The sequence below is a fragment of the Colletotrichum siamense genome, assembly GCF_013390195.1.
Source record: "Colletotrichum siamense strain Cg363 chromosome Unknown KSG_Cg363_contig02, whole genome shotgun sequence".
NCBI lineage: Eukaryota > Fungi > Ascomycota > Sordariomycetes > Glomerellales > Glomerellaceae > Colletotrichum > Colletotrichum siamense.
The window spans coordinates 4,240,136-4,263,360 of record NW_023501015.1 but is presented as its reverse complement, the minus strand read 5'-3'; the positions used below and the strand labels follow the sequence as shown (position 1 = coordinate 4,263,360).

Below are 23,225 nucleotides of genomic sequence, written 5' to 3'. Positions count from 1 at the left end.
GCAGAGCCTCGGGGGTTGAGGACAGTGGCGGCTGCGGGGACCTTCTCAACAGCGGGAACTCGTTTGATGTTTTTTTTTTTGTCGCGGGCCGCGGTTGTTGATTGTATTGTAAATTTCGGGGTGCAGGTTGCCTGACAGCCTTGTCGAGTTGTGGAAGCAAACCTTCTTCTCCTGAAGGCTATTGGATTGCAGGACCAAGGACGGATGGATCGGTCGGGATCGTGCAGCAGAGGCGGAAGGGCGCTTGTCGCATGCGCAAGGCCGGCTCTGGCGGGAAACGAAGGAAGAGCGGCGTTGTTGTCGTCGTCGTGGTCTGGTCGGGCAGGCGCGCTGGGTTTCCAGGAGCTCGTGGCAGAGGTGCACCGCACAGGCGCTATATATGACGACGGCGGTGGGTTGGTTTAAGGTGTGTCACGGTCGTCAAAGGCAGGCAGGCCAGAGCCTGAGTCAATCGCTGGGAGCCTGGGACGGTCTTTCGCAAAGGAAGTGTATTGTGAGGGAGAAACGGCAGGACAATCGTTCGAAGTTCGGGCGGGCAAAGGGGCCTTGTTGCGATAAGGCGGTCGTCAGTTTCGGCGCAAGGATGGGATTGTCTTGGTCTCGGCGGACTTTGCGAAAGCTCTGAATGAGAGGTCCGCTTCTTTTGGCGGAGAGGTGACGGAATGTGTGTTGACCCAAGGGACCTTAGGTAAGGCGACCTAAGGCAAGGTCAGGTCGGTGTCAACGTGAGGTAAGACGTCAGGCGCCAGTCCCATCCAGTCGCTCGCCAGTTCAGTCAGCGCAACGTGGAGTAGGTAGTGTGCTGGACGGGAGGTGTTGGCGGCGGAGCGCGTCCGTACTTTTTTTTTCTCCCCTCTAACACCTGGCCTGGTGGGGGGAGCGCAGCTAAGACTGCACGCACGCTGCTGCAGGACAGAGCGGTGTCGTGGTTGGCAAAAAAAGATTTCAAGAATGAGGTTGTATCAGTGCCTAACAATTGAGACACAAGACAGCTGGATGCCCATGCACAGGGGGAAAACGATGAGGTCTTGACAGCAGAGTAGAACAATTCAAAAGGGATTGATCTGAAATTGTCTAGACCGTCTGAACACCCGAAAAAGAGAGGATGATGCTCCCATTATCAAGACGACGGCTCTCCAAGGGACTCAAGGCTGAGGTCCCCCAAAGTGGGGACCCTGGACAAGCAAGAGCCCCATCCACGCAGTGTTTCCCCCCCTTCACAGAACATGCACCACACGCCTGGGCACCGTGGGCATTCAGGGCCCTCGAGTTGGTCGGGATGAGGTCCCTTTGCCACGGGACATACCGTCCGGTCCAATCAGCTGCTGCCTTCACCGGTGTGCTTGGCATCAAAATCACGTGCTGATACCGCTTTACGCAGGACGCGCCACCCCGTTATCCCTTCACGGATGGTCAACTTTGCATTGTGCAGCATAGCTGTGCAGTGGATATGCATGAGCCAGGCGCAAGAGCCACCAGCTGTCAGCGTGCCCGTCTGCAGCGTGTCCTCGACCGGGGGATCCATCCGACAGGCTGGCACCAGCTGTGTTTCCACCGGTGCTGCTCCAAACATGGGGTCTGGACTCGGCCGAACTGCCGTTTCTCTGCGGTGACAGTGGTGACAACTGCGAAGCACATCCCAGTCCATTTCCCCTCTGAGGCCATCGCGATGAGGCATGTGGAGCCGGCGGGGAGCCTTTGCATTTGTAACGTCATTTTTCCCCGATTCCTAGCTTATTTTTCGATCTCAGCCTCCAAGGCACGGCCCCAATTCAATTATTGTCTGAATAGCATCACGGAACCCAATTACTAACGCGTCCCTGAACTTTCAAAACCCGTCAACACGACCTTCCAGGGGTATCATTGGTTTCCTCGACAAATGCGCAACCCAGAGTCACATTGCACCCTTGTCGCTTGGCCCGTTTGGCCCGTCCGTTCTTGTCTCCTCTACCTTGCTCCTCTGCCCGCAAGAGCCGAAGCTCTCGCCATCTTTGCATTCCGTGCCTGGTCCCATTCCCGTCCGGAGTTTCCGCTCCGGGCCTCTCGCGATGCCTTCCGTTCTTCCTGGAGCGTCCGGGCCTTTTCCCTGGGGTCAATCACAACCAACTCGTCTTCGGCCTTCTTACGGTAGCTCAGGTCCTTGCCCAGCTTATCTGCCTTGAAACTGAGTGCATGCGACATCCATCCCTCATCGTCGCTGTCTTCCTGTCCAGCTTGATCCCATGCCTTGCAGCTTTGGCAATCGGCGATGAAGTGCAAATCACAAAGTTCCGCCTCCTCCTCCGCGCCTTGTTTTTCCTCCCCGGTCTCCTCCGGATCGACAGATACCGGCCCACTGTCCTTTTCCTCCGGAGCTTGCTCCAGCTTCGACTTGAATGCCTTCATGAAATCCAACGCTTGTTGGTCCTCGCGGGCGCTCGTGTTTCCCCCGCCCCTTCTCTTCCGGCCGCGTATCGATGTTTCTGGGATCATGCTCTCGAGAGCAGACTTTTTGGTTTCCTTGACCTCTTCGGGCTGATTGCTCCGCACCATTCCCGCCTTGAGTGCTTTAATCTCATCGTTCATCATCTCGAGCTTCGATTTGCGCGGCCGGTCTTCGGGTTCGGGCGATGGAGACGCGGGTGCCCGAATTGGAATGTCACTCTTCCTCGGCGGTGACAATCGTTCCTTCGGCGGTATCGCCGCTATTTCCTCAATGGGAGTGGATTCGTGTCTCGCAGGAGGGGCTGCTGATTCCACCTTGTTCTCTTTCGTCTTGGCTTTTTTCGGTTTGGTTTTCGTTTGGGCGGGTTCCTCTTCCTGCGTATCCATCACGATCCTAGTGTCGAACTTGGTCTTTTTCAGAACCGGAACCTCCTCCGCATCCCCCTCCTCATCCCCAAAGCTCAGTAGTTGTTTCCCACCTTTCCTCTTCTTCTTTCTTTCCACCACCACAGTCTTTGATGCTTGAGTCGCGACCCTCGATCGCTTCACCATGTCCTCGAAGGGATTCACGAGGATTTCAATGCTCGTGATCTTGACGGGATACATCGGTCGATCCGTCCCAGGTGTGACCTCCAACTCGCCCATCTTCGCCAAATTGTAAATCGTATCACCCGCGACTCGACCGAACAGGGTGTTTTTGTTGTTGAGCTCCTCGGCCTTGTCGAGCGTAAAGAAGAACTGACTACCGTTCGTGTCGGGTTTGCTCTCGTTCGCCATGCCAAACTGCCCGCGCCGATTCCACTTCAATCGTGAGTGGAACTCATCTTTGAACCCGATACCCGTGGAACCCGCGTTGTTTCCACGTCGCTGGTCCATTGGCCAGGCGTCGAGCTCGCCGCTGAAGGCGCCGCCGTCGTAGATCGACTCTCCTCCATTGCCTGTGCCAGTCGGGTCGCCTCCCTGCAGAATAAAGCCAGGCACGAGTCGGTGGAAGATTGTGTTGTCATAATAGCCGTCGAGGGCCAGCTGGAGGAAGTTGCGGCAGGTAAGTGGTGTTTGCTTTGCGAAAAGTTCAACCGAGATGTCGCCCTGCGTCGTATGCATGATTACCGAGGCCGTCGGCTGCGGCTCGAGATTGTAGATGGACGACATCTTGATCGGTCGAGATGACACCTCTCCCCAGCCCGATATTCGATTCTGATGTCGAGATTGATGAGTGAGGCTGGTGTGAAGAAGATTACGACGTGAGCAGATCGGGTGGGTGCAGCTGTTTACCAACGAAGGCGAGCTAGAGGACTTGGAAGGATCGTCGTCGCGAATCGCTTATCGATAACAGTCACGTGATCCTTCGTCATACCGAATCGTCGACTGTTTCCATGCCTTTCCGCGAAGGCAACTCTAGCTTCTCAAGGTGCTTTCCTGGGTTTCCTTATAAGCCATCCGGGTCAATTCCGACCACAAGCCAATGCCTGAGAACTGGCCGATAACATTAGATCTACTGCAAGTTGATCGGGAACCGTTGAACCGTTTGATACAACCTCGATCTACACTAACATGCGACGCTATCATCGTATCCAAAAAGTCCGAAATCCGACTCGGCCGAGTGCTGTCACTTACACGGCCGTGCCTTCTGGCAACGTTTGGCGTCCATCAAAGCATCCATGGCAAATGTCCTATCGTTTACCCTAATAGGTACTCCTACGAACTGGCTAACCTTGTGGCATCATTTTGGTCCGCGAACCGTCAGGCAAGTACCACTTTACGCCTACCCGGTATCGTCGAAGTCGAGAAAGGTAGGCCATCTATAGGAAAACTCTTCTTGTTATTTCAAGCGCACAAACAAAAAAAGCCAGCTAGTCTTCAAGACAACAAATTCAACGTTATGCTTCTTGTTTGTTGCCAGTCCTCACTTGTTGAAATCATTGGGTGCCGATGTCTTGTGACCCTATTCAGAACGCCAAGCGCAAACGACCACTGTACGATTCCGACGATGGTTCGCCTATCAGTCACCTGAAGAAAGAGACTCTCGAGGGCCCTGAAACCCGGCAGAAATCTGAACATGTAACCGACACCCAGGTTGATGCACTGAAACTGATGTTGTTCAAAGTCAGCTTGACTGCATCCGACCTCCCATTGCCAAGCTATGCCTCGAAACACACCAGAATCTCCGTCAGAGAAGAGATAACAACATGTCCGAGAGATATCATCGATCTCCTGCTCAAAGACCTTTCCGCGGGAACGCTGCAGGCCAGGGAAGACGAAGCTCGGCGACTATGGCAATCGTTCATTGACGAAGCAGAATGTCATTCTGAGGCCCAGAGTATTGGCTCTAGCGGATCCTCGGTTGCATGCGTAGCCAATGCTCAAGCGGAGATCCCACTCGAGGGTGTAGACCGGGAGGCTACCTTGTCAGCAGACGAGAGTTGGGAAGATGGCAAATATGGCGCAGACATGGACGCTGACGAGCTTGGTCTACAGTCTGAGAATGGGCCGCCGAGCGATGCAGAACTGCATACCGAGACAGGCGACATGTAAGTTTCCAATGATGGTAGCCCTTGGAAAGAGCCCGGTACTCTTTCAATTGACTCGGTCGAAAGGTTAGCTAACGCTGTTGAAGGATGAATCGCTCAAGAAGCCGACAACAGTGTGACCAGACTGACTGCTGTTGCAAATGCGACATTCCGGGATGCTGTCTCCTGTGCCAAGAAATACGGGATGAGGACCTGCTGCAAGGACAAAACGAAGAAATCTCCGAGATAGGTCGGCGCGAAGACCGCATCTTGGAACATGGTCTCCAACACCATCACAACCAGAGCAGAGAACAAAGACAACCAAGCCCCTGCTCTAGCCCGCCCTCAATGATGTAATGGAATGAGCCACTTCCACGAAGAACAAAGCCAGAAACACGAAGCCGAAACAGGCCTTATTTTTGGGGTATTGATTTGTCTATTTCCTCTATGAACGGTCTTTGGCAAAAGTGTTTGCAACGATAAATGGGAACACCAGTGTGGCATCTGCATAGACCTATACCTTAATGTCAACATTGTCTTTGTCTCCGAAAGTTCTGCAATGTGACATACCTTGACAGCATCTGCATTAACCTTAATCTTTCCCCAAGAAACGGCCTCGTCCGGCCTGGCTCCGGCATCGCTTCCGTCAAACTCCTGGCCCGTGTTGATGTACACGGCCGACTCGGCGCCGTTGCGCATTAAACATGCGTTTGCGATGTGGTGCTTGATGACACCGCCACCGAGGATGATCATACCAGCGCGCTTCGCACGCACCGAGATGGTGTTGATACGACGGATGTCCTCGACGATGTCGCACTTGAGCTGTCTCGGCGAAGCCTTGAACGTGTGGAAGTAGAGCATGTCTCCCAGGCTTCCGTCGGTAAGTGCCGGGCAGAAGACGGGGATGTCATTCTTCCACGCCCAGTAGTAGACGGAGCGCTCGTCGTTGATTTCCTTGCCCAGACGGTGGATCATCTTAGATGGTGTCCAGTTAATCTCATCGTCGGTACCCTTGCTGGCCTCCTGCTCCTCCAACATTGCGTCAAAGATGGGCACAACCCAGTCCTCGAAGGCGCGGTAATTTGAGTTTGGCACGACGAGGTTGCCAATTCTGTTCTGCCCCTTCTTGCGCAAGTCGGCGCCGGATGCACTAAAGGAGGACATGTAGGTGTCACCGAGGCACTTGATGAAGTCTTCTTCGACGCCACCGGCCGTTGTCACAATGGCAGAGACGTGCTTGTGCTTTACAAGCCATCGGAAAACTCCTCTCATGCCGGAAGAAATCATATTCGACGTGTAGCCGAGAAAGATGGTGGTCTTATCCCCTGTCTCGGGGTCTCGCCATGCCCTCTTTCACCCATGTCAGCTGGGTCGCATCACAACAAGACGGCGTGACAGCCTACCATGTCGTTGATGATCCGGATGGACTCGCCAAGAGACGAGGCCTGGAAGCCCATGTACTTCATGCCGTTGAAAAGGTTCTCGGCGGTGATGGGCCCGTCAAGGTCGTCAAAGTCCAGCTCCTCCACCTTCTGAGTGCCCTCGGGCATCTCCTCGGACACAACGAGCACCGCATCGGTTGCTGCCGCGGGCGGGGCGTTGGGGTTCTCTTGAGACGCCATGTTGCCTGTTTTGAGCAGAACTAGACACACGTCAGTCCAAGACCCAAAAGCAGTGAATCGGGTTGAAGATGAGCGAGATGGATTGTTTTCAAGGTGAGATTGATGTCTCAGGCTGGCGGAACAGGTACATACCAGTGAGTGGCGATCTTGAAATTGTGGACACGAGAAATCGGCGGAGAATTGCACAGCTAAAACCAGACACAAAGCCCTGTCTCAGTCCTGAATCAACCCGAGATTTAAATCAGGATGTGGTGAAAGTAGATGAAGGGAAGCCACCTTGTGAAAAAGTCCATCCACAAGCTAACTCGCAGACACAAACCACATGGCTCCGTCCAATGAATGCGCGGGCGGACAGAGTCAGACGGGCATGGAACGATTGTGACTCCACGCCGCGATGTCCAGAGCACAGGTCGGCCGGTCTCCACTCTGCAAAGAATTTTGACGGAAAGGTGGAGTCGAGGACGAGAAAGGGCCGCAGGGTCTGAGGCGTGCCAGGGCCGATCCTTGTCGCCCTGTCGCTTGGGTTCGCGAATTCTTAGGTAATACAGGTACGTATCTCGTCATGAGATGGCCAGATTTTCCTGTGTTTTCTCGGGACTAAAGATGACGATAACGACGGTAGAAGGGATCAGAGAGGACGGCGGTAGATCATAGTAGCTACAAGTCACCACGACGATGATGACAATGACGACATCGACGACGATAGCGAGCACGCAGAAACGCAGTCGCTCTAGCACAGGGCAAATACCTAGGTGGACTCCTCTTTTTTTGTTTGTTTGTTGGCGTCTGTATCCTTACTCTGTACCTTGACTTAGGTTGTTGCGCCTGTGTACGTAAGCAGGGAGCCACCCAACCCAACAGAGCCAAGAGATGGAACAGAAAACACGGAGAACACAAGGAAGACGGGCAGCAGTGGAGGCTGGAAATTGGCAGGGCATGGCAGCTGTGGCAGGGCCTCACTGTGAACTGCCGGGGGTCCCGCTAGCATCTTCTTCGGGCTTAGCGTATGCGGCGGTAAAAATGAAGCTGGCCTGCCGCCTCGCGGCCCCCCAACACGCTGGAGCCCCCGGGCAGCGCCTGGCGGATTTGAGATCCAGTCCAGTCCGGGCAGTCCAGTGCCAAATAAGCGCCACTGCACGCGAACCGTATTTTGCAGGCTGAACGTGGCCGGGGTACCGTCTTCAATCCTTCAACATCACACGATTGCTCCCCAGAGTGTGTCGCATCTCTCGCTGCCCGCACCTCGACCAGCAACGACAATCGAGTCGCCCTTCCATTTTCTACAGCATTACCCGACGACGCTCATGCTTATTCTGATCCTCGTCCATCCATAATCGCCATCATCCACTCACACAACTGCGCGACCCGCTGTCGGATGCACCCACTCCCCGCCGTGTCCGCTCTCCCGCTACCTAACCTCCTGAACAGCGAACACCGACCGACAGACGCTTATCCGAGGTTGGAACCCGACCACTCTCAAAGTCTTCCAACGACCCACGACACACAAGGTTCCAAGGTCCTCTGGTTCCACGTCCCAATCCTTACACATATGGTATTGGACCTTTTCCATAGCCAACTTTAAGGGCGACAGCCCAGCCTAGCGCCATGTGAGTCGAGTCGAAACAACAACAACCCCAAGTCATCCGTATCTCTGCATCAAGCTTTTTCCCTTCTTCGGCGATAGCCAGACTGAATGCCACTCCCTCGCGAGAGCAGGCGTTGTCAGAAAGAGACACCCAGATGCGACCGCCGTATGACCGCCCGGGCCGTCATGCGGGTGTGAGGCGTAACCTCGACCGGCCCTTTCATGCTAATCACGATCTCTACAGGGCTTCGAGATATTCCTCGAGGTATGACGGAGATCGTCGCTCGAGGTCGCCTCGCGACCGCTCGCCCGATCGCTACGAACGCGCTTCGCAGTACAGCGATGGCGACCGCCGTCGTTCATCGGCCGAAGCGCGCTCCAACACTTCCGCATTTCAAAATAACAGAGATTCATTCCGCGACAACCTATCCCGTGAGCCCCCGCGCGGCCCCAAAGCACTTTTAGACCCCCCAAGCGGCCCTAGAGGTGGCGGCTACGCTGGCGAGTTCAGCAGAGGACGGGGTAGAGGTCGTGGCCGTGGATGGTCTCGCGATGAGAGCAGAGATCGCGGAAGAGACCGCGATATTGACTTCAGAGATAGACGCGATGGACCTTACAGAGATGAGAGAAGTCGCGAGCGAGAACGCGACAGAGACTGGAGAGATAGGGAAGGCTACCGAGGAAGGCCGCGTTCACCAGGCAGAGGCCGATCACCGCCGCAGCGAGATTTTCGAGACAGAGATCCTCCGCTAGGCGTCGACGCCGAGAGATCTAGAAGAGGCTCGAGGGACGGCGGACCACCCTCGGCCGGTTCCTCCAATTCCGATCCTCCATTCATGTCCCGTGGCGGTTTTAGAGGAGGCAGAGACAGAGGACGCGGGGGCTGGGGCGACCGAGGCAGGGGGCGAGGAGGCTTTTATGATGACCGCGACCGCGACCGATTCGGTCCCCGTAGTCGCTCTCAGGAAGGGCGCTGGGGCCGCGACCGAGACGACCGTGATCGTGGCGATAGATGGATGGACTCCGACGTCCGTAGGGATCCCCGCGACGACCGCGATCCTCGTGATCCCCGCGAACGAGAATTGCTACGACCCAAGGGCATTGAACGAGACCGTGAGCGCGGTGCATCCTCGCAGGCACCGTCGCCAAACACAAAGGACATTTCTCCCCCGCCTCTAGCCCCATCAGCACCAGCGTTCGGAACGGTGCCCAGTAGAAACGCAGGCGCAGCCGACGGATCGCCCATTATTGGTGGCACTGGCAAGCTTCCACCGACGGCGCCAAGAGCATTCAACTCCGAACGGCCTGTGTCCGCCGGACACTCTGGCGGCAGCGAATTTCCAGCTCCACCCACCGGACCGGCCAAACTGGGTCTGCCAGAAGGTAGCCCACCGATTCCCTCGGGTCCTCGAGCTCAGCAACAAAAGCAGCAACGGCCGTCGAGCAAACAATGGATCAACCCTGCTTTAGCGGGTAAGAAGATTCCCGAGTCGCCCAAGATAATGAGGTCACAGAGCTTCGCCCAACAAAACCGACCAGTACCCTTCAGACATGACAGTGTTCCGGCCGATCACGGCGATTACGACAGACGTCCTCGTAGTAGTGATGCGAAGGCCGATTCTCACGCTTCGACCACGGAGGGATCTGTCAAGTCGCTCAATCTTCCCGAGCCCGGCGAGATTATCATCAAAAGTGAAAGAGACAGTTACTCGACCAGAGCGTCAATGGATCGGGACGTTGATCATCCAGACGTTTCAAGGGACACCGTCATGTCGGGAACTGACGCGCACGGACATGACGACTACCGACCGTCTTCGAGAGACGACGAGAAGCTCAGGTTCTCTGACAGACCCCCCTTCGAGGACAGATCAGAGGAAAAGAACGAGCAGCCGTCCAAGCCCGCTAAGCAAAGCCGAATGTCTGCTCACAGGGCGCGATTCGTTTTGCCTCCACAAGAGCCGTCGGCACCCGTCTCTGAGCAAACTTCCGAATCTGACGACGATGAGGACTATGGAGAGTACTTCCGCAATGAGATCGCTAAAGAGGAGGCCGAACTGCAAAAACTTCAGCAGGCCGCTGACAAGACGCCGGATCTCATAATTGCCCGGTACGCAGCAGTCTCCAACGACGCGATTGCGTCTATTTTCACGGAATCGGATGGTTTCGCCGACATCATTGGCCAAATCCCAGAGGTGATTGAGCCACCTAAAGAGCCGACACCTGTCAAATCACCGGTCGTGGAACAGCGCGAGAAGACACCCAAGATCCCGAGTCCTGTTATGCAGATTAAGCCAACGCCAAAGGACATCGTAAAGGAAGTTGCAGCAGGACCCCCGGCGGCGCCACAACTCCCAGCAGCGCCTGAGCCTTTGATGGTACCTGAGATGAATGCTGAGGCTGTGAAGGACATCAAGAAGGATGATGAGGAAAACGTGGCTGAAAAGGGTGCCGACAAACCGACTGAGGAACCCGCGGAAAAGCCGGTCGAGAAGCCGGCCGAGATCCCATCTGAGAAGCCAGTCGATAGAACCATCGAGAAGCCAGTCGAGGAGGCCGTTGAGAAGGCCGTTGAGAAGGCCGCGGAGGAACCTGTCGACAAGGAAATCGAGAAGCCCACGGAAACAGAGAAGCCAACTGAAAAGCCAACCGAAAAGCCTGTCGAAGAAGCTGCCAAGGGCGATACTGAGATGACTGAAGAACCCGCCGTCGAGACCAGCATTGTTGAACCGCAACCTAAGACCGAAGAGATGGATGTCGACGAGCCGGCCACTCTCCACGATGCGCCTTCTCCTCCAGCTCCCGAGCCAGTCAAGGATAAGGACGTGGATGTCCCAATGGAAGACGTTGCTCCGGAAAAGCCATCTGCGGAGCAAGAGATGGAACGGCGGTCTAAGGAGCCGACTACCAATGGGCATCCTCTGCTTCAGCCTCCTAGCGAGCCGATCGAGACCATTGAAGGCGATAAGGCGCTTCCAAGCACACCCTCGCAAATGGAAGACGATGACGATGACAACTCTACCGAATCGGAAGACACCGATGCAATGCTCATTGACAAGATCCGCCAATTTTCCGCGACACCTCCGATTGACAGCCTGCCCGACTTCGGATGTCGTCCTTGGCACCAGGACAGAGACTTCCTGCGAACTCTGGATTCCGACCCGTTGATTGATAGCTTCATCTTGGAACATCTTGGAAATTTCTCTCTCGAGAAGAACAAAGCTCAAGCCGTGGCAAAGAAGGACTACGCGGAGAATTATGTCAATTACCTCGACTTCACAGTGTCCAGCGACCCGATTGCAGTCAAGAGCCGAGAGACCTTCATCAGCTGCTTGCCGATGCCCGAGAAGCACATTCCCATCCCTCCTCCACCAGAACTCAAACCAGAAGGCAGGGGAGCTGGCAGAAGGTATGCGAGCGAGCGTGACCTTGAAAGAGTTCTGCAAGCCTCCATGCGCGAAGATGAAGAACGTAAGGAGAGAGAGCAGCGCGCCATGCAGGAGAAGTACCGCAGCGAAAAGGAGGCAGTCATTCCTGAGATGTACTGGACGCAAGAGGAGAGGGACGCCGAATACTTCAAGGATACGACCGGTTTCACCCCTGTAGAAAAGCTGGTGCCGGCCTGGCAAATCCTGCAGCCTATCAACAACTTCACGCCAGAAGAAGCGGAGCAGTTTGAGAAGAGATATCTCACGAATCCCAAGCAGTGGGGTGTGGTTGCTGAGAACGTACCGAAGCGCAACTTTGGCACATGCATTCAGTACTACTACCTGATGAAGAAGGAGCTGAACCTCAAGGACAAACTCAAGAAGCAACCCAAACGCAGGAAGAAGGGTAGAGGCAAGACTAGGTCCAGTGCACTCGTATCCGAGCTTGGGAACGCGGAGAACGAAGGCGAAGAGAACCAGGAAAACGGCGAGAACGGAGAGAGAAGACGGCCCCGTCGCGCCGCTGCTCCGACATGGGGATTCGAGCAGCCACCCACAGAATCCGAGAACACCACACCTGCTGGCACACCAGGTCGTCGCGGCGCAAAGGCAGATCCTGACAAGCCCGACGGCAGGAAGAGGGGAAGAAGAGCAGCAAAGGACAAGGAGCCCAAAGCCGCCAAACCTCAGCAAACCCTCGCAGCCGCGCCAACTCCAGCCTCAGGCAAGGGGCGGTCTCGCTCGAACTCACGCGTTCAGAATGTGGAGTTCCAGCCGCCGCCTCCTGTGCCGATGGAGAACCGACTGCCATCGCAGTTCGAGGCGCCAACGCCCGGTGTGCAACCTCCTTTTGCAGCTGCTCAGCAGTCACCTCTGGTTGTTCAGGAGCGTCCTGTTTCTACGACACCCGTGATTTCGGACGTGATGGCGCCCCCTTCGCTGCGTCCAGAGCCGCCTCAACTGCCTGCTCAGCCGACGCTGGCAACCTTCGATATTGCTCAGCCGCAGCCCGAGCGCCGTCCCCCAAGCACTGCTTCTAGCTACTGGAGTGTTTCGGAGGCAAACGACTTCCCGGGCCTATTGAAATCTTTCGGCACGGACTGGCCGGCCATTGCCACACATATGGGCTCCAAGACAGCTGTCATGGTCAAGAACTACTTCGTTCGACAGAGGGACCAGGGCAAGAGTGATTGGGAACAATTTGCTTCTGATGCCGATGCGAAGAAACAGAGGGGAGAGAAGCTACCCGATCCTCCTTTGCCAACTGTTGGAGGGCGCAAGAAGTACGATTCCACTCCAGGCGGATCTCACCGGGCTATTGCTTCTGCTCCAACCGCAGCACCCACGCCTCCAGCCGCACCCGTCCCAGCCTCGGCTCCTACAACTCCTGCGGCGTCTACAGCACCGGTCACTGAGCCGCCCGCCGAAGTTGTCACGCCCAAGGTTGAACCAGTTGCTCAGCCGCCAGGCAACCCGCCTTTTGGACGTTTCACTATGCCAATCACTCCCGCGCCTCCTGCACAACAGCAACAACAGCAGCAGCAACAACAACAGCAGCAGCAACAACAGCAGCAGCAACAGCCACCTGCACAAGCAGTGGCGCCTCCCCAAGCTGTTCCCTTGCCACCCGCTCAGCCTGCTGCTCAGGCACCAATGGCTATCCAGCCGCCCCATCCCGTTGTTCAGCCAATTGTTACACAATCAGGATCGCCTAGTACTCGCCCCGTAAAAGCACCGCAGCAGCAGCCCTTCGGCTTTCCTGAGAGGGAGCGCGAGTCAACACAGCCACCTCAACCAGTCAGGATCTCCCAAAAGCCGTCTGCAACTCCAGTCACCGAGCCTATCCAGCAGCGTCCTCTGGCCGCCGCTCAGCCTATTCAACCCGCACAGCCTGAACCCCAGATTGACCGTCAACAGGTCGAAAGGCAGCAGCTGGAGAGGCAGCAAGTGGAACGCCAAAGAATTGAGCAACAGCAACAAATGGAGAGGCAACAGCAGCTGGAGCGACAAAGAATTGAGCAGCAGCAGATTGAGAGGCAACAGCAACTTGAGAGGCAGCAAATGGAACGTCAACAAATGGAGCGTCAACAGCAACAACAACTCGAGCGGCAAGCTATGGAAAGGCAGCAGCTTGAGCGACAAGAGATGGAGAGGCAGCAAGCCGAGCGGCTGCAAATTGAGAGACAACAGGCCTTGGAGAGGCAACAGATGGAGAGACAACAAATGGAGAGGCAGAAGTTGGAGGCTCAGCAGGCACAACAGGCACAACAAGCTCAACAAGCTCAACAGGCCAAGGAACATTTGCGACCCGAGCGCACACGCATGAAGCAGGAGCCCGAGATGACACCTCCTCACCACCGTTACGAGCCTTTCGGGTTTGGTCAACAGCCGGTCCGGAGCGTTCCACCTCCCCGATCGGAACCGCCGGTCCCGGCGAGGCAGGCGGAGCCGCCTCGCGGAGCACCGACACCGGTGCCCCAAGCTTACGGTCAGCCAATGCCGCAGCCAGGCGGTCGTGGCTTACTCGGCGACCCTCAGCCATCGGTATCGACGCCCCCTGCCCAGCGCCCGATCGCCGGTGCCCAGAGACCCATGCCCCCGCATATGGACTCTTATGGCACTCCGCCGCCTGCTGCCGCACCTCGTCCGCCAGCTTCGGAGCCACGCAAGACATCCAACCTCATGGCATTGCTCAATGACGATCCTCCCGCGGCTGCAGCTGCACCTGCACCGACGCCTCAACCTAAACGTGTTAACGATATGGCTCAAGTCAAACCGTCGCCCACGCCTCCTCCTCAAAGCATGTCTAGAGGCCCTGCGCCAGCGCCAACTCCAACACCATTGCGTCCGGAGCGAGAGCCCCCTCAAGCATATCCTTATGCCCGGAATGCTGCCCCATCTGCGTCAGCTATGCCTCCGCTGAAGCCAACATATACTGCTTCACCACAGGCTCAGCACATGAATGCGCCGAGATCTACTATGGCTTCTCCTCACGACGCAGCAAACGCAGTCGAGCGCGACTATTACCGTCATCAATACCCGCAGCATCAAACACCCACGACCAACTCACCTCAAGTCGCACAGCCTTATCCCCCTCAGGCGCAGCCACCTCCCCGAGATCACTACCAACCACAGACCGGCTACCCTGCGTACGGAGCTGCTGGCTCCCCACCCCAGCAATACGCCGTTCATCAGTCGGCATCTAGACGGGAGCCGCCGCCCCCGCAAGCTCGCGAAAACGCGTGGCCAACTGGACCCCAGGGCCACGCCATGGGTCAACCGCAGCCGCCTCAGCAACCACCATCGGCCTGGCCGCCTTCTCACGCAACACCAAAGGCTCAACCAGCGCCGCCGCCTCAGTCTACTTGGGCATCTCCACACACATCTGCTCAAAAGATACCCGCCGGTGGTATGCCGCAGCAATCATGGACATCCGCCCCGCCTCAGCAGCAGCAGCCTCCGCCGCATCACCATATGTCTATGCGGGACGACAGAGGCGCTCCCATGTACGGCCAGCCTCCTCCCCAGCATCCGCACGCCATGCAAGGTCGTTACCCGCCAGTCACTAGGGCACCTGAGCCGATGCCACCCCAGGCGCCGCAAGCTTATCCACCGCGATACGCGACACCGGGACCAAGGGACCAAATGCCGCAACGCAGCTACACGCCTGTCGGTTACGATGCTCGTGGTCCACCTCCTGGGCCATATGGCGCCGATCCAAGAGAGATGCAAATGCGTGATCCTAGAGATCAGAGGGACCCTCGGGAGCTGCAACAGCAGCAGATGATGCAGCAGCGGCAAATGGGCTATGATAGACAGTCTGACCGTTATGGTCGATAAATGAGAACCCGTCTTGGTCGGCTTACACAGAAATCAAGGGAAAATGTACAAAATTCGAGCTCCAGGAAGACAGCTCAAGCGGCTGGCTAGCTTGGATGGGTACAAGGGAGCGTTGGGGGGTTTGGCTGTAAATCATGTATTCATATGCACTGTTTTTATCGTGCTTAGTGCACCATCAGAAAGGTTTTCAATTGAGTTAGGTTCATACAACGTCTTTGATGTCAGACGAGCAGCTTGACATGCCACGCCACCAGTGACAAGTAACATGAAGCGAATGTCAGTCCATCGCGAACATCACGTCGATGTCGACACGTCGGCAAGAGGCGTCTTCACTACAACATCTGATCGCCCGCCCTCATGCACACTTTCATTGCTTGGTGCAAATACTGAGCACAGTCAGGAGCGGTAGCAGGGACATCTCAGCCGGCTGAGGTGGGAGTCGATCAATACAATGTCAATAGCTAGGTACCTTCACCGTTCGTATTCGGGATGGCCCACGGGCGTGTCAACCGCTTGGCAAAAGGTGTGAAATGGCAGACGTCTCATTTGGCCCTTCATGCTCTTGGTGGCAGCAATTATCCCACCGGAAAGTCTATCAATTAGGCGTCCGCATAGCTCCCGGCGCCGAAGCCAATTGGGAAGAGAGTTTCTTAAGAGCAGAGATCCCGCGTTCGAGATCCAAAGGCTGCTCTTTTGCTTTGATAGAACTTAGTTCTGATTGTTTGCGAGAGCAACAAGATACCGTCATGGCCGAGAATATGTCAACAGTCGGGAACGCCTCAGCTTCTATCCATACGGGGGACTTTGGATTCTCACCAACGTTTCTCAGCCTCATTGCAGGAGTGGCTGTTATCGTACTTCTCATCAGCAGGTGGTCCACTCCTAACCTCGACGATCGAGAGCCGCCGGCTTTGAAATCTCGGGTTCCGGTGATAGGCCACTTGATCGGCCTTCTCTGGCACCAAGGCCAGTATTTCAAAGTCTTATAGTGAGAAGAAGCCTTTTCGACAGCTCCTCCCCCCTGAACAAAATGACTGACATCACTATCCCCATTAGTGAGAGAGGCTTGCCGATAGCAACCCTGCCGATTCTCAACGGCAAACTCTACGCCATCTGGGACCCGGCCCTCGTGCAGTCTGCCTACCGCAACAAAGACCTCTCATTCGAGCCCTTCGCCGTTGAGTTCGCCCAGAAAGACCTCGGACTAAGCAACGATGTAGCCAAGCTGCTGCGGGAAACGGACCTTGTACCGGACTTTTTCGGAGTCATCCACCCCGCGTTGAACGGTGCCCATCTTCACCGCATGAACGCCAACGCGCTGAAGTACGTCTCCGCGGAGCTCGACAGGATCGGTGGAGGAGTCGGCAATGAGAGCGGACTTTATGTGCCGAATTAATTTGCGTGGGTGAGGAGGGTCATGACGCTGGCGACGACGGAGGGACTTTACGGGGTTGAGAATCCGGTGATGAAGGATCTGACGTTGATTGATGACCTGTGGTGCGTATTCTCAAGAAAGAGAGAGGAGGGAAGAATGTGTGTTGTTGACATGGTCGTAGGACGTTTGAAAGCGGCGTGCCCATGTTCATCCTCGACATCCTCCCGCAGTACACAGCCCGCAAAGCCTTCCAAGCCCGCGCACGTCTTCAAGCGGGCCTGTCGAGGTTTTACATGGCCAGACACGACCACAACGACGACGTGGCGCAGATTGTCAAGGCCAGAGCGGACGTCTTGCGGAGGTACGGCATCCCGGACCGCGAGATCGGAACGTTCGAGCTCGGGCTGCTGCATGTTGGAACAGCCAACACTATCCCGGTCTTTTTCTGGTTTCTGGTACATGTTTTTACGCGGCCGGAGCTAGTCGAGAGACTGCGCGAAGAAGTGCTGGAGGCCTCGCAGCGGAAAGAGGACGAGGCCATCATCGACATCACAATCTTCGAGAAGGAGTGTCTCCTGCTGGTGAGCTGTTATCGCGAGAGCATGCGGCTCTCGAGCAGGGTCATTGGGAACCGGAGAGTTACGAAGGACACGACTATTTCCGACGGTAAGGGCAGGTCTTACACGTTGAAGAGCGGTGTTAATCTACAACTCTCCGCTGAGGTTTTGCACAACATGAATCATGTTTGGGGAGAGGCTCCGGCAGAATTTATTCCTGACAGATTCCTGGCAGTCGAAAACGGGGGCAGTAAAGAGGTTGGGGACGAGAAGATGAAGAGAGCGGCGTATATTCCCTTCGGAGGGGGCCGGCATTTGTGTCCTGGGCGGAACTTTGCCTTTGCGGAGAATCTGGGGTTTGTGTCGGCGTTGTTGCTTGGGTTTGAAGTGAAACCTTTGAATGGCAGCGTTGGCGAGTTGAAGGTGCCCGAGGCGATGGCGTGCACGCTTGCAGATGGCACGCCCAAGCCGGAGAGAAATGGAGAGGGGTTCGGGGTGAGAATCGTGAGGAGGGAGGGTTGGGAGAAGGCGAAGTTCAGATTCGTGTGCTAATCGTGGATAGGAGGCCACGCACCAAGATCAAGATGGATGAGATTAAACTTCTGGGCTACTTCGTCGAACGATGAGAAGAGAGTTGTATGAATGACGAAACTTGAAGAGGCTACTATAATGATGAATGATAGTAACAAGTAGGAAGAGCAGCCTGTCTCCTGGTATTCCACCAATAAGACCGAAGATAATTGGTCTACTTTACTCACATGTCTCTAAGGCAAAAGGCTGTTCATATATGCCACTCAGGACAAACTGCTAATGGCAGTACGCACATGGCATGTGAGAATGGCTAGAGCACGCCAGATTTGTAGCACGTCCACATTTACGCAACCTTCTTCATGATGAGTTTCTTCTCACCTCAGCTTGTATTGATGTGGAATACTGGTCAGGGGGCTATATATTGTTGGTTGTTTCTGGGCTGCATGGTTTCACATTCGGAGTCGCAAGGACGATTTGCGAGTCACTTACGTGTAGTCTCAGTATGTGAGCTTTCGCTTTCTCAAGCTCTTTATAAGCGTTTGAGCATAGAGATGTGAGATACTGCTTGAATGCGAGAACAAAGTGCTAAATCTCATCCCCAGCTACTTACCACACCACACTAACTTTAGAGTCGCAAAGTTAATCATGTACGACGATGCCTTCAAACATTCGACATCCAACGAATAGTGCATTCCTAAAATTGGCAAAAGGGCTGCCAGCGGCAAGAGCGGCTACGTTCCGCTGGCTTGTCTGAAAGCGTTCGTCCCACTTCCAGCGCCAAAAGGGCGTGCATGTCAGTTCAAAGGCGGAATGGTGGATAACATTTCCCGCTGAAGATCGACGACATCTATTTTGACCTGAGGTGTCCCGTCTAGATGGAAGAGGATATTCTCATGCAGACTCCTCTCTTGAACCTGCACCTCGTTTACTTCATTGCCTTTACTTGCCCGATATCAGTATGTCGGTAGCGTCACAAGTTGCTCTGGCGAGCTACGCCAACATGTTCAGCATCGGCACCGCCTACGCCCTCAGTATCGTGCAGTTCGAGCTACCTAGACTTCTCAAAGTCTCTCACGAGTGGTCTTTCGCTCCCTTTGGTGCAGTCAGTGCCGGCCTTGCAATCGGAGTTGCGACGGCCGCCTCCTCAATCTCAAAGAATGGTGCCCGTTCTGCTGCGGCGAGAGGTACAGCACTTTGGGGTCTCGCTGTGCTTTCCACGGGTCATTTCTTGGCTTCTTCCAACTTTGTAGGCCTCCTCGCCGGGCTATTCCTTGGTGGTATTGGCGTTGGATGGACATACCTCGCCGTCATCATCATGGTCGGCCAAGCATTCCCGAATCATCCGCTGGCAAGGAGTGCTATAGGGCCTTTGGGCTTCTCTTCGGGCGCGGCCGCCAGCTTCGCCTTGTCTTCGATTCTCAGATTCAACATGCGAGGCGCGGAGGATATCGGCGGCTTCCTCAAGATTGGGGGAGTGACATTCATGGCCGTTGGGGTAGCGACACAGCTGTTGTTGCCCAGCGATACGATCAATGGACAACCGCAAACAACATCCACGCCACTCGAGAAGAAACCCGAGGGCTTTGTGAAGGGCACCTTCTGGATCTTACTCTTCTTCAACGCCTTGCCTGGAATGGTGGCCTTCTCTACCCTCCTTCCGGGGGTCTCGCACTACAGGTCGACAGATCAAGACAGTTCCGGGAATTGCCTGCCTTACACGATGGCCGCACTCGCCAGCGGAGGGCTCCTCGCGACCCCACTCAACTCCATCCTTGGAACTAAACGCACCTTCATCGTCTTTTTCTCCACCCGGGCCATGCTGTTGGTCGCTCTATGGCAAACGTCGAGCCAAGCCTTGGCTCTCCTCACACTCTGCGCAATCCTCTTCGCTCATGGGGCGGGCTTCAGCATCCTTCCGGGTTTGATCAAATCTCGGTTGGGTGAGCCAGCAAACTTTCCTCGAGAGTACGGTCGCGTTCTCACGGCATGGGGCGCAGCGGGAGCTGTCGCCAGCGGTCTCAACGCCACTGTGAAATCTTCTTCCGGTCATCTTGAGACGTTGAGTCTTGTGATGGGGACGATTCTGCTGGTCGCCGTTGTCGAGATGGTGGCCACTCCTCTCGGTATGTAAGACTGATGTATTGTCAAAGAAGCTACGGAGTGGCATTTAAGATCCACGCTCTTGGGAATGGAACAGGCCCTGGAGCAAACAGTTGGAAGAATCACCAGTGGCGTCACACAACCATATCGCGACATTACAGACTGCCGGACTTCTGATTGCCCGAGCCCCATCCGCCGTTGAGAACCCTCTTACATCCATGAGCTGCAAAGATTGCTTTCGGAGTGAAGTTGGAGCGGCTCACGTCAGTCAAGGGCCTCCACGGCAAACCCGCTTACTCAACGTCGATCCCCGGAAATAACAGGGCTTGAACTAATTAAGCGGTCAGCGGGCGGGAAAGCCGCCGAAGAGAGATAACGATTATGTACATTACATACGACTCGCGAGAACAACCTGCAGGGTTAATTTGTCAGGGAATGTGACATTCATCCAAGTTGCAGGGATGTTTGGAAGAAACTCCCCGCGTCATGTACGCAGAGGATCACGAACTCCTCGGAGGCACATGGAAATCCTAGTATAATATCGACGGAACAGCTTGGGCAAATTTGAGAACTTTTGGCAGAGAGCATAGAATTCAATCAAGCTTCAGGCGTCTCAGAAGCGGCCCGATACCATTCTCGCGATCCCCTCATTTGCGTCATTTCTTCAGCAGTACATCGCCCTCAATATCCAATATGTCTACATTTGAAGAAAAAGTCACCACCGCCGTTCACGATGGCATTCTGCCAGGCGTCTTACTATACGCAAAGGACAAATCAGGTATCATTGCTCTGACCCTTACTTCACTCTCCGTCTCTGACACGTCTAGGCCGCCTAAACTACTCCCAAGTCATCAACTCTCAGAACGCACCCCACGTTCCACCCATATCCCCAACATCAACTCTCTGGTTAGCTTCTGCAACAAAGATCATAACCACCATCTCCGCTCTCCAACTCGTAGAGCGTAACATCGTCACCCTAGATGAGGATATTTCCCCCCATCTTCCCGCCCTTGCCTCTCAACAGGTTCTTAGCGGCTTCACCAGCTCCAACGAGCCCATTCTCTCACCCCGCAAGAATCCAATCACCCTACGCCAGCTTCTATCCCACTCCGCCGGAACGGGCTACGACTTTCTATCCCCGGAAATCCAGCGCTGGCAGATTCTCAACGGCAAAAAGCCCGTCTCAGGATCAAACGTCGAAGAGCGCTTCTCGTACCCGTTTCTCTACGAACCTGGTGCCCACTGGGCGTACAGCAATGCCATCGACTGGACCGGCCGCCTCGTCGAGGTCCTGACCGGTCAAGACCTGGAAACTTACATGCGCCAAAATATCTTTGAGCCTCTGAATCTCAAATCCTTCACATTCAACGCCGCCAATGTGGAAAAGACCCTCTGGCCGCTGAGCACCCGCAACCCGGAGACTGGCAAAGTGACTCCTTATACCGGAAGACATCTCAACAACGGCGTAGAGTCTCCGCTTGGAGGTCAGGGTCTGCACGGGAGGATGGACGAATACATCGAAATTCTCTACTCCCTCCTCATCGACGATGGCAAACTGCTCCGTCCAGAGACCACTGCGGAGATGTTCAAGCCTCAGCTAAGTGCCCAGTCGAAGAAGGCTCTGCTGCATAACATGGACACCCCTCAGGGATTCGTGGGAGACTTTCCAGATACCAAGGAATATGATTGGGGACTCGGCGGGATTCTCATCGACGGGGATAGCCACCCGTATCGTAAGAAGGGGACGCTGATCTGGAGCGGAGCAGCTAACATCTTCTGGGTACGTCGCATCACAATCCCCTCAAAACAACTGAGCCAAGAGTCTTGCAAACTAACATTACCATAGTGGATTGATCGTGAGACTGGAATCTGCGGCCTCTTTAGCACGCAGATCATGCCAGCTGGAGAGCTCGTCACGAAGGGATACATCAAGGCTTTTGAAGAAGAAATATATGCGAGAGCCCAAGCATTGTAGGCACTGATTATCAATGTTAGTGAGAATTACCACCCAAAATCATGACCTCTACAGACAAACAATTGAGCATCGCCGATTGTCGTTGCTGGTCGGTGGGGTTCAATATCTTCCCACGAAGTTCTCATAACGTCGGGCCGTGAGCCAGCACTTCAAAAGAATACTCCGCGAAGAATAGAGAGAGAGAGAAGAAAATCAGCGGCTGGGTGTATTCAAATAGACTTTCTAGATCATGATATACGGGCCTCCAACAGCTTCAAGAACATGATGCAAAGTCACTAATGAATGATGCACTTGGAGCGAACATTGCAGATAGTTCGCAATCTGTCGCTGAGCAAACTCCGACTTCACGCGGGGCCGTTCTGCTTCAATGCCCGCCCCGTAGAAAACGGCTTCAGCAAGTTTGATTGCCCATTTAAAGTCAACGTATAGAAGGCATTTGCTCAAGCCATTCACCCAAGAAACGCAGCGACAAGTCTTTGGGTTTCCCGTTGTCTTTTCAATGCTTGGAAGTGACAACCCTGCTTACATTCGTTCATGCATCATTACTTCGCACAATATATCGACCAACCGCCCGTGGACTATGCATATAGAATATGACCTCGGAGATAGTGTCTAGGAGTAGTGTTTCTGGCTTACGCCTGGATCTCTACTTATGGCTGAGTTGTTGGCTATTATGGTCTACTCCAGAAGCTTTGCCTTTTTCTTCGAATGTCTTCACTGGGCTCAAGAGAACATTGTCTGCACAGGTCATGATTTCAGTGCGAATTGTATCCTAAATACCCGAATGCCTGCAAGAATACCTAGCTGTATGGGCGTAACAACATTCACAGCAGTAGTCCGTACGAGTCGCGACATATAAAAAGGAGGGATGCAGACAAGGCAATTCCTCAGGACAGAATTCATAGGGTTGAGGATCAATTCCTTCCATTGTGGTCAGCACGCAGGTCTCAATCCTTAGACGACTCGCTTTCCCATGAAGCACGATAGCTCAGAGATCTCTCAAATTTAGCCCCAAAAGCGGCTGCCGTATGAGTATGATCCCAATACACCACAAACAACGGAAATCGATGACAGGATATGATTAAGCCAATGCCTGGTAGACAAACACACACATAGATGGAACCGTACTCCTCCTGGAGGCCCCAAACCTCGCCATCCAACAACGTGGGAAGAATCTACTCAATCACGTCAATCAATTGCTGTTGCCGTACAGCAAGTGAACGGCCAATATGCCATTTATATTAGAACCATACACCCAGCATCGACTAGGGGATGGGAGTA

At 54.8% G+C, this 23,225-nt stretch overlaps 7 protein-coding genes across 7 annotated transcripts; 5 read left to right on the top strand and 2 right to left on the bottom strand.

Annotated features, from left to right (window-relative positions):
* Nucleotides 1-1,947: 1,947 nt before the first annotated feature.
* Nucleotides 1,948-3,576, bottom strand: CWC27 (Peptidyl-prolyl isomerase CWC27; the record flags this gene model as incomplete). Its single annotated transcript, XM_036634952.1, has 1 exon — nucleotides 1,948-3,576. One exon carries the CDS (start codon nucleotides 3,574-3,576, stop codon nucleotides 1,948-1,950), a length of 1,629 nt encoding a protein of 542 aa, XP_036500120.1.
* A 1,803-nt stretch (nucleotides 3,577-5,379) lies between these two features.
* On the bottom strand, nucleotides 5,380-6,556 carry dys-1 (Deoxyhypusine synthase; the record flags this gene model as incomplete). Its single annotated transcript, XM_036634951.1, has 3 exons — nucleotides 5,380-5,448; nucleotides 5,505-6,284; nucleotides 6,338-6,556. The coding sequence occupies 3 exons, from the start codon at nucleotides 6,554-6,556 to the stop codon at nucleotides 5,380-5,382; spliced, it is 1,068 nt and encodes a 355-aa protein (XP_036500119.1).
* A 1,771-nt stretch (nucleotides 6,557-8,327) lies between these two features.
* Nucleotides 8,328-15,406, top strand: CGCS363_v003101 (Reticulocyte-binding protein 2-like protein a; the record flags this gene model as incomplete). Its single annotated transcript, XM_036634950.1, has 2 exons — nucleotides 8,328-8,335; nucleotides 8,386-15,406. 2 exons carry the CDS (start codon nucleotides 8,328-8,330, stop codon nucleotides 15,404-15,406), a joined length of 7,029 nt encoding a protein of 2,342 aa, XP_036500122.1.
* A 746-nt stretch (nucleotides 15,407-16,152) lies between these two features.
* CGCS363_v003100 (uncharacterized protein) lies at nucleotides 16,153-16,802 on the top strand (the record flags this gene model as incomplete). The annotated part of the gene is made up of 2 exons (XM_036634949.1): nucleotides 16,153-16,394; nucleotides 16,463-16,802. 2 exons carry the CDS (start codon nucleotides 16,153-16,155, stop codon nucleotides 16,800-16,802), a joined length of 582 nt encoding a protein of 193 aa, XP_036500121.1.
* Nucleotides 16,803-16,823: 21 nt separating this feature from the next.
* Nucleotides 16,824-17,890, top strand: CGCS363_v003099 (25-hydroxycholesterol 7-alpha-hydroxylase; the record flags this gene model as incomplete). Its single annotated transcript, XM_036634948.1, has 2 exons — nucleotides 16,824-16,903; nucleotides 16,963-17,890. 2 exons carry the CDS (start codon nucleotides 16,824-16,826, stop codon nucleotides 17,888-17,890), a joined length of 1,008 nt encoding a protein of 335 aa, XP_036500451.1.
* A 937-nt stretch (nucleotides 17,891-18,827) lies between these two features.
* Nucleotides 18,828-20,000, top strand: CGCS363_v003098 (uncharacterized protein; the record flags this gene model as incomplete). The annotated part of the gene is made up of 1 exon (XM_036634947.1): nucleotides 18,828-20,000. The coding sequence occupies one exon, from the start codon at nucleotides 18,828-18,830 to the stop codon at nucleotides 19,998-20,000; it is 1,173 nt and encodes a 390-aa protein (XP_036500450.1).
* Nucleotides 20,001-20,662: 662 nt separating this feature from the next.
* mokF (Acyltransferase mokF) lies at nucleotides 20,663-21,944 on the top strand (the record flags this gene model as incomplete). The annotated part of the gene is made up of 3 exons (XM_036634946.1): nucleotides 20,663-20,747; nucleotides 20,797-21,749; nucleotides 21,816-21,944. 3 exons carry the CDS (start codon nucleotides 20,663-20,665, stop codon nucleotides 21,942-21,944), a joined length of 1,167 nt encoding a protein of 388 aa, XP_036500455.1.
* Between the last annotated feature and the right edge of the window lie 1,281 nt (nucleotides 21,945-23,225).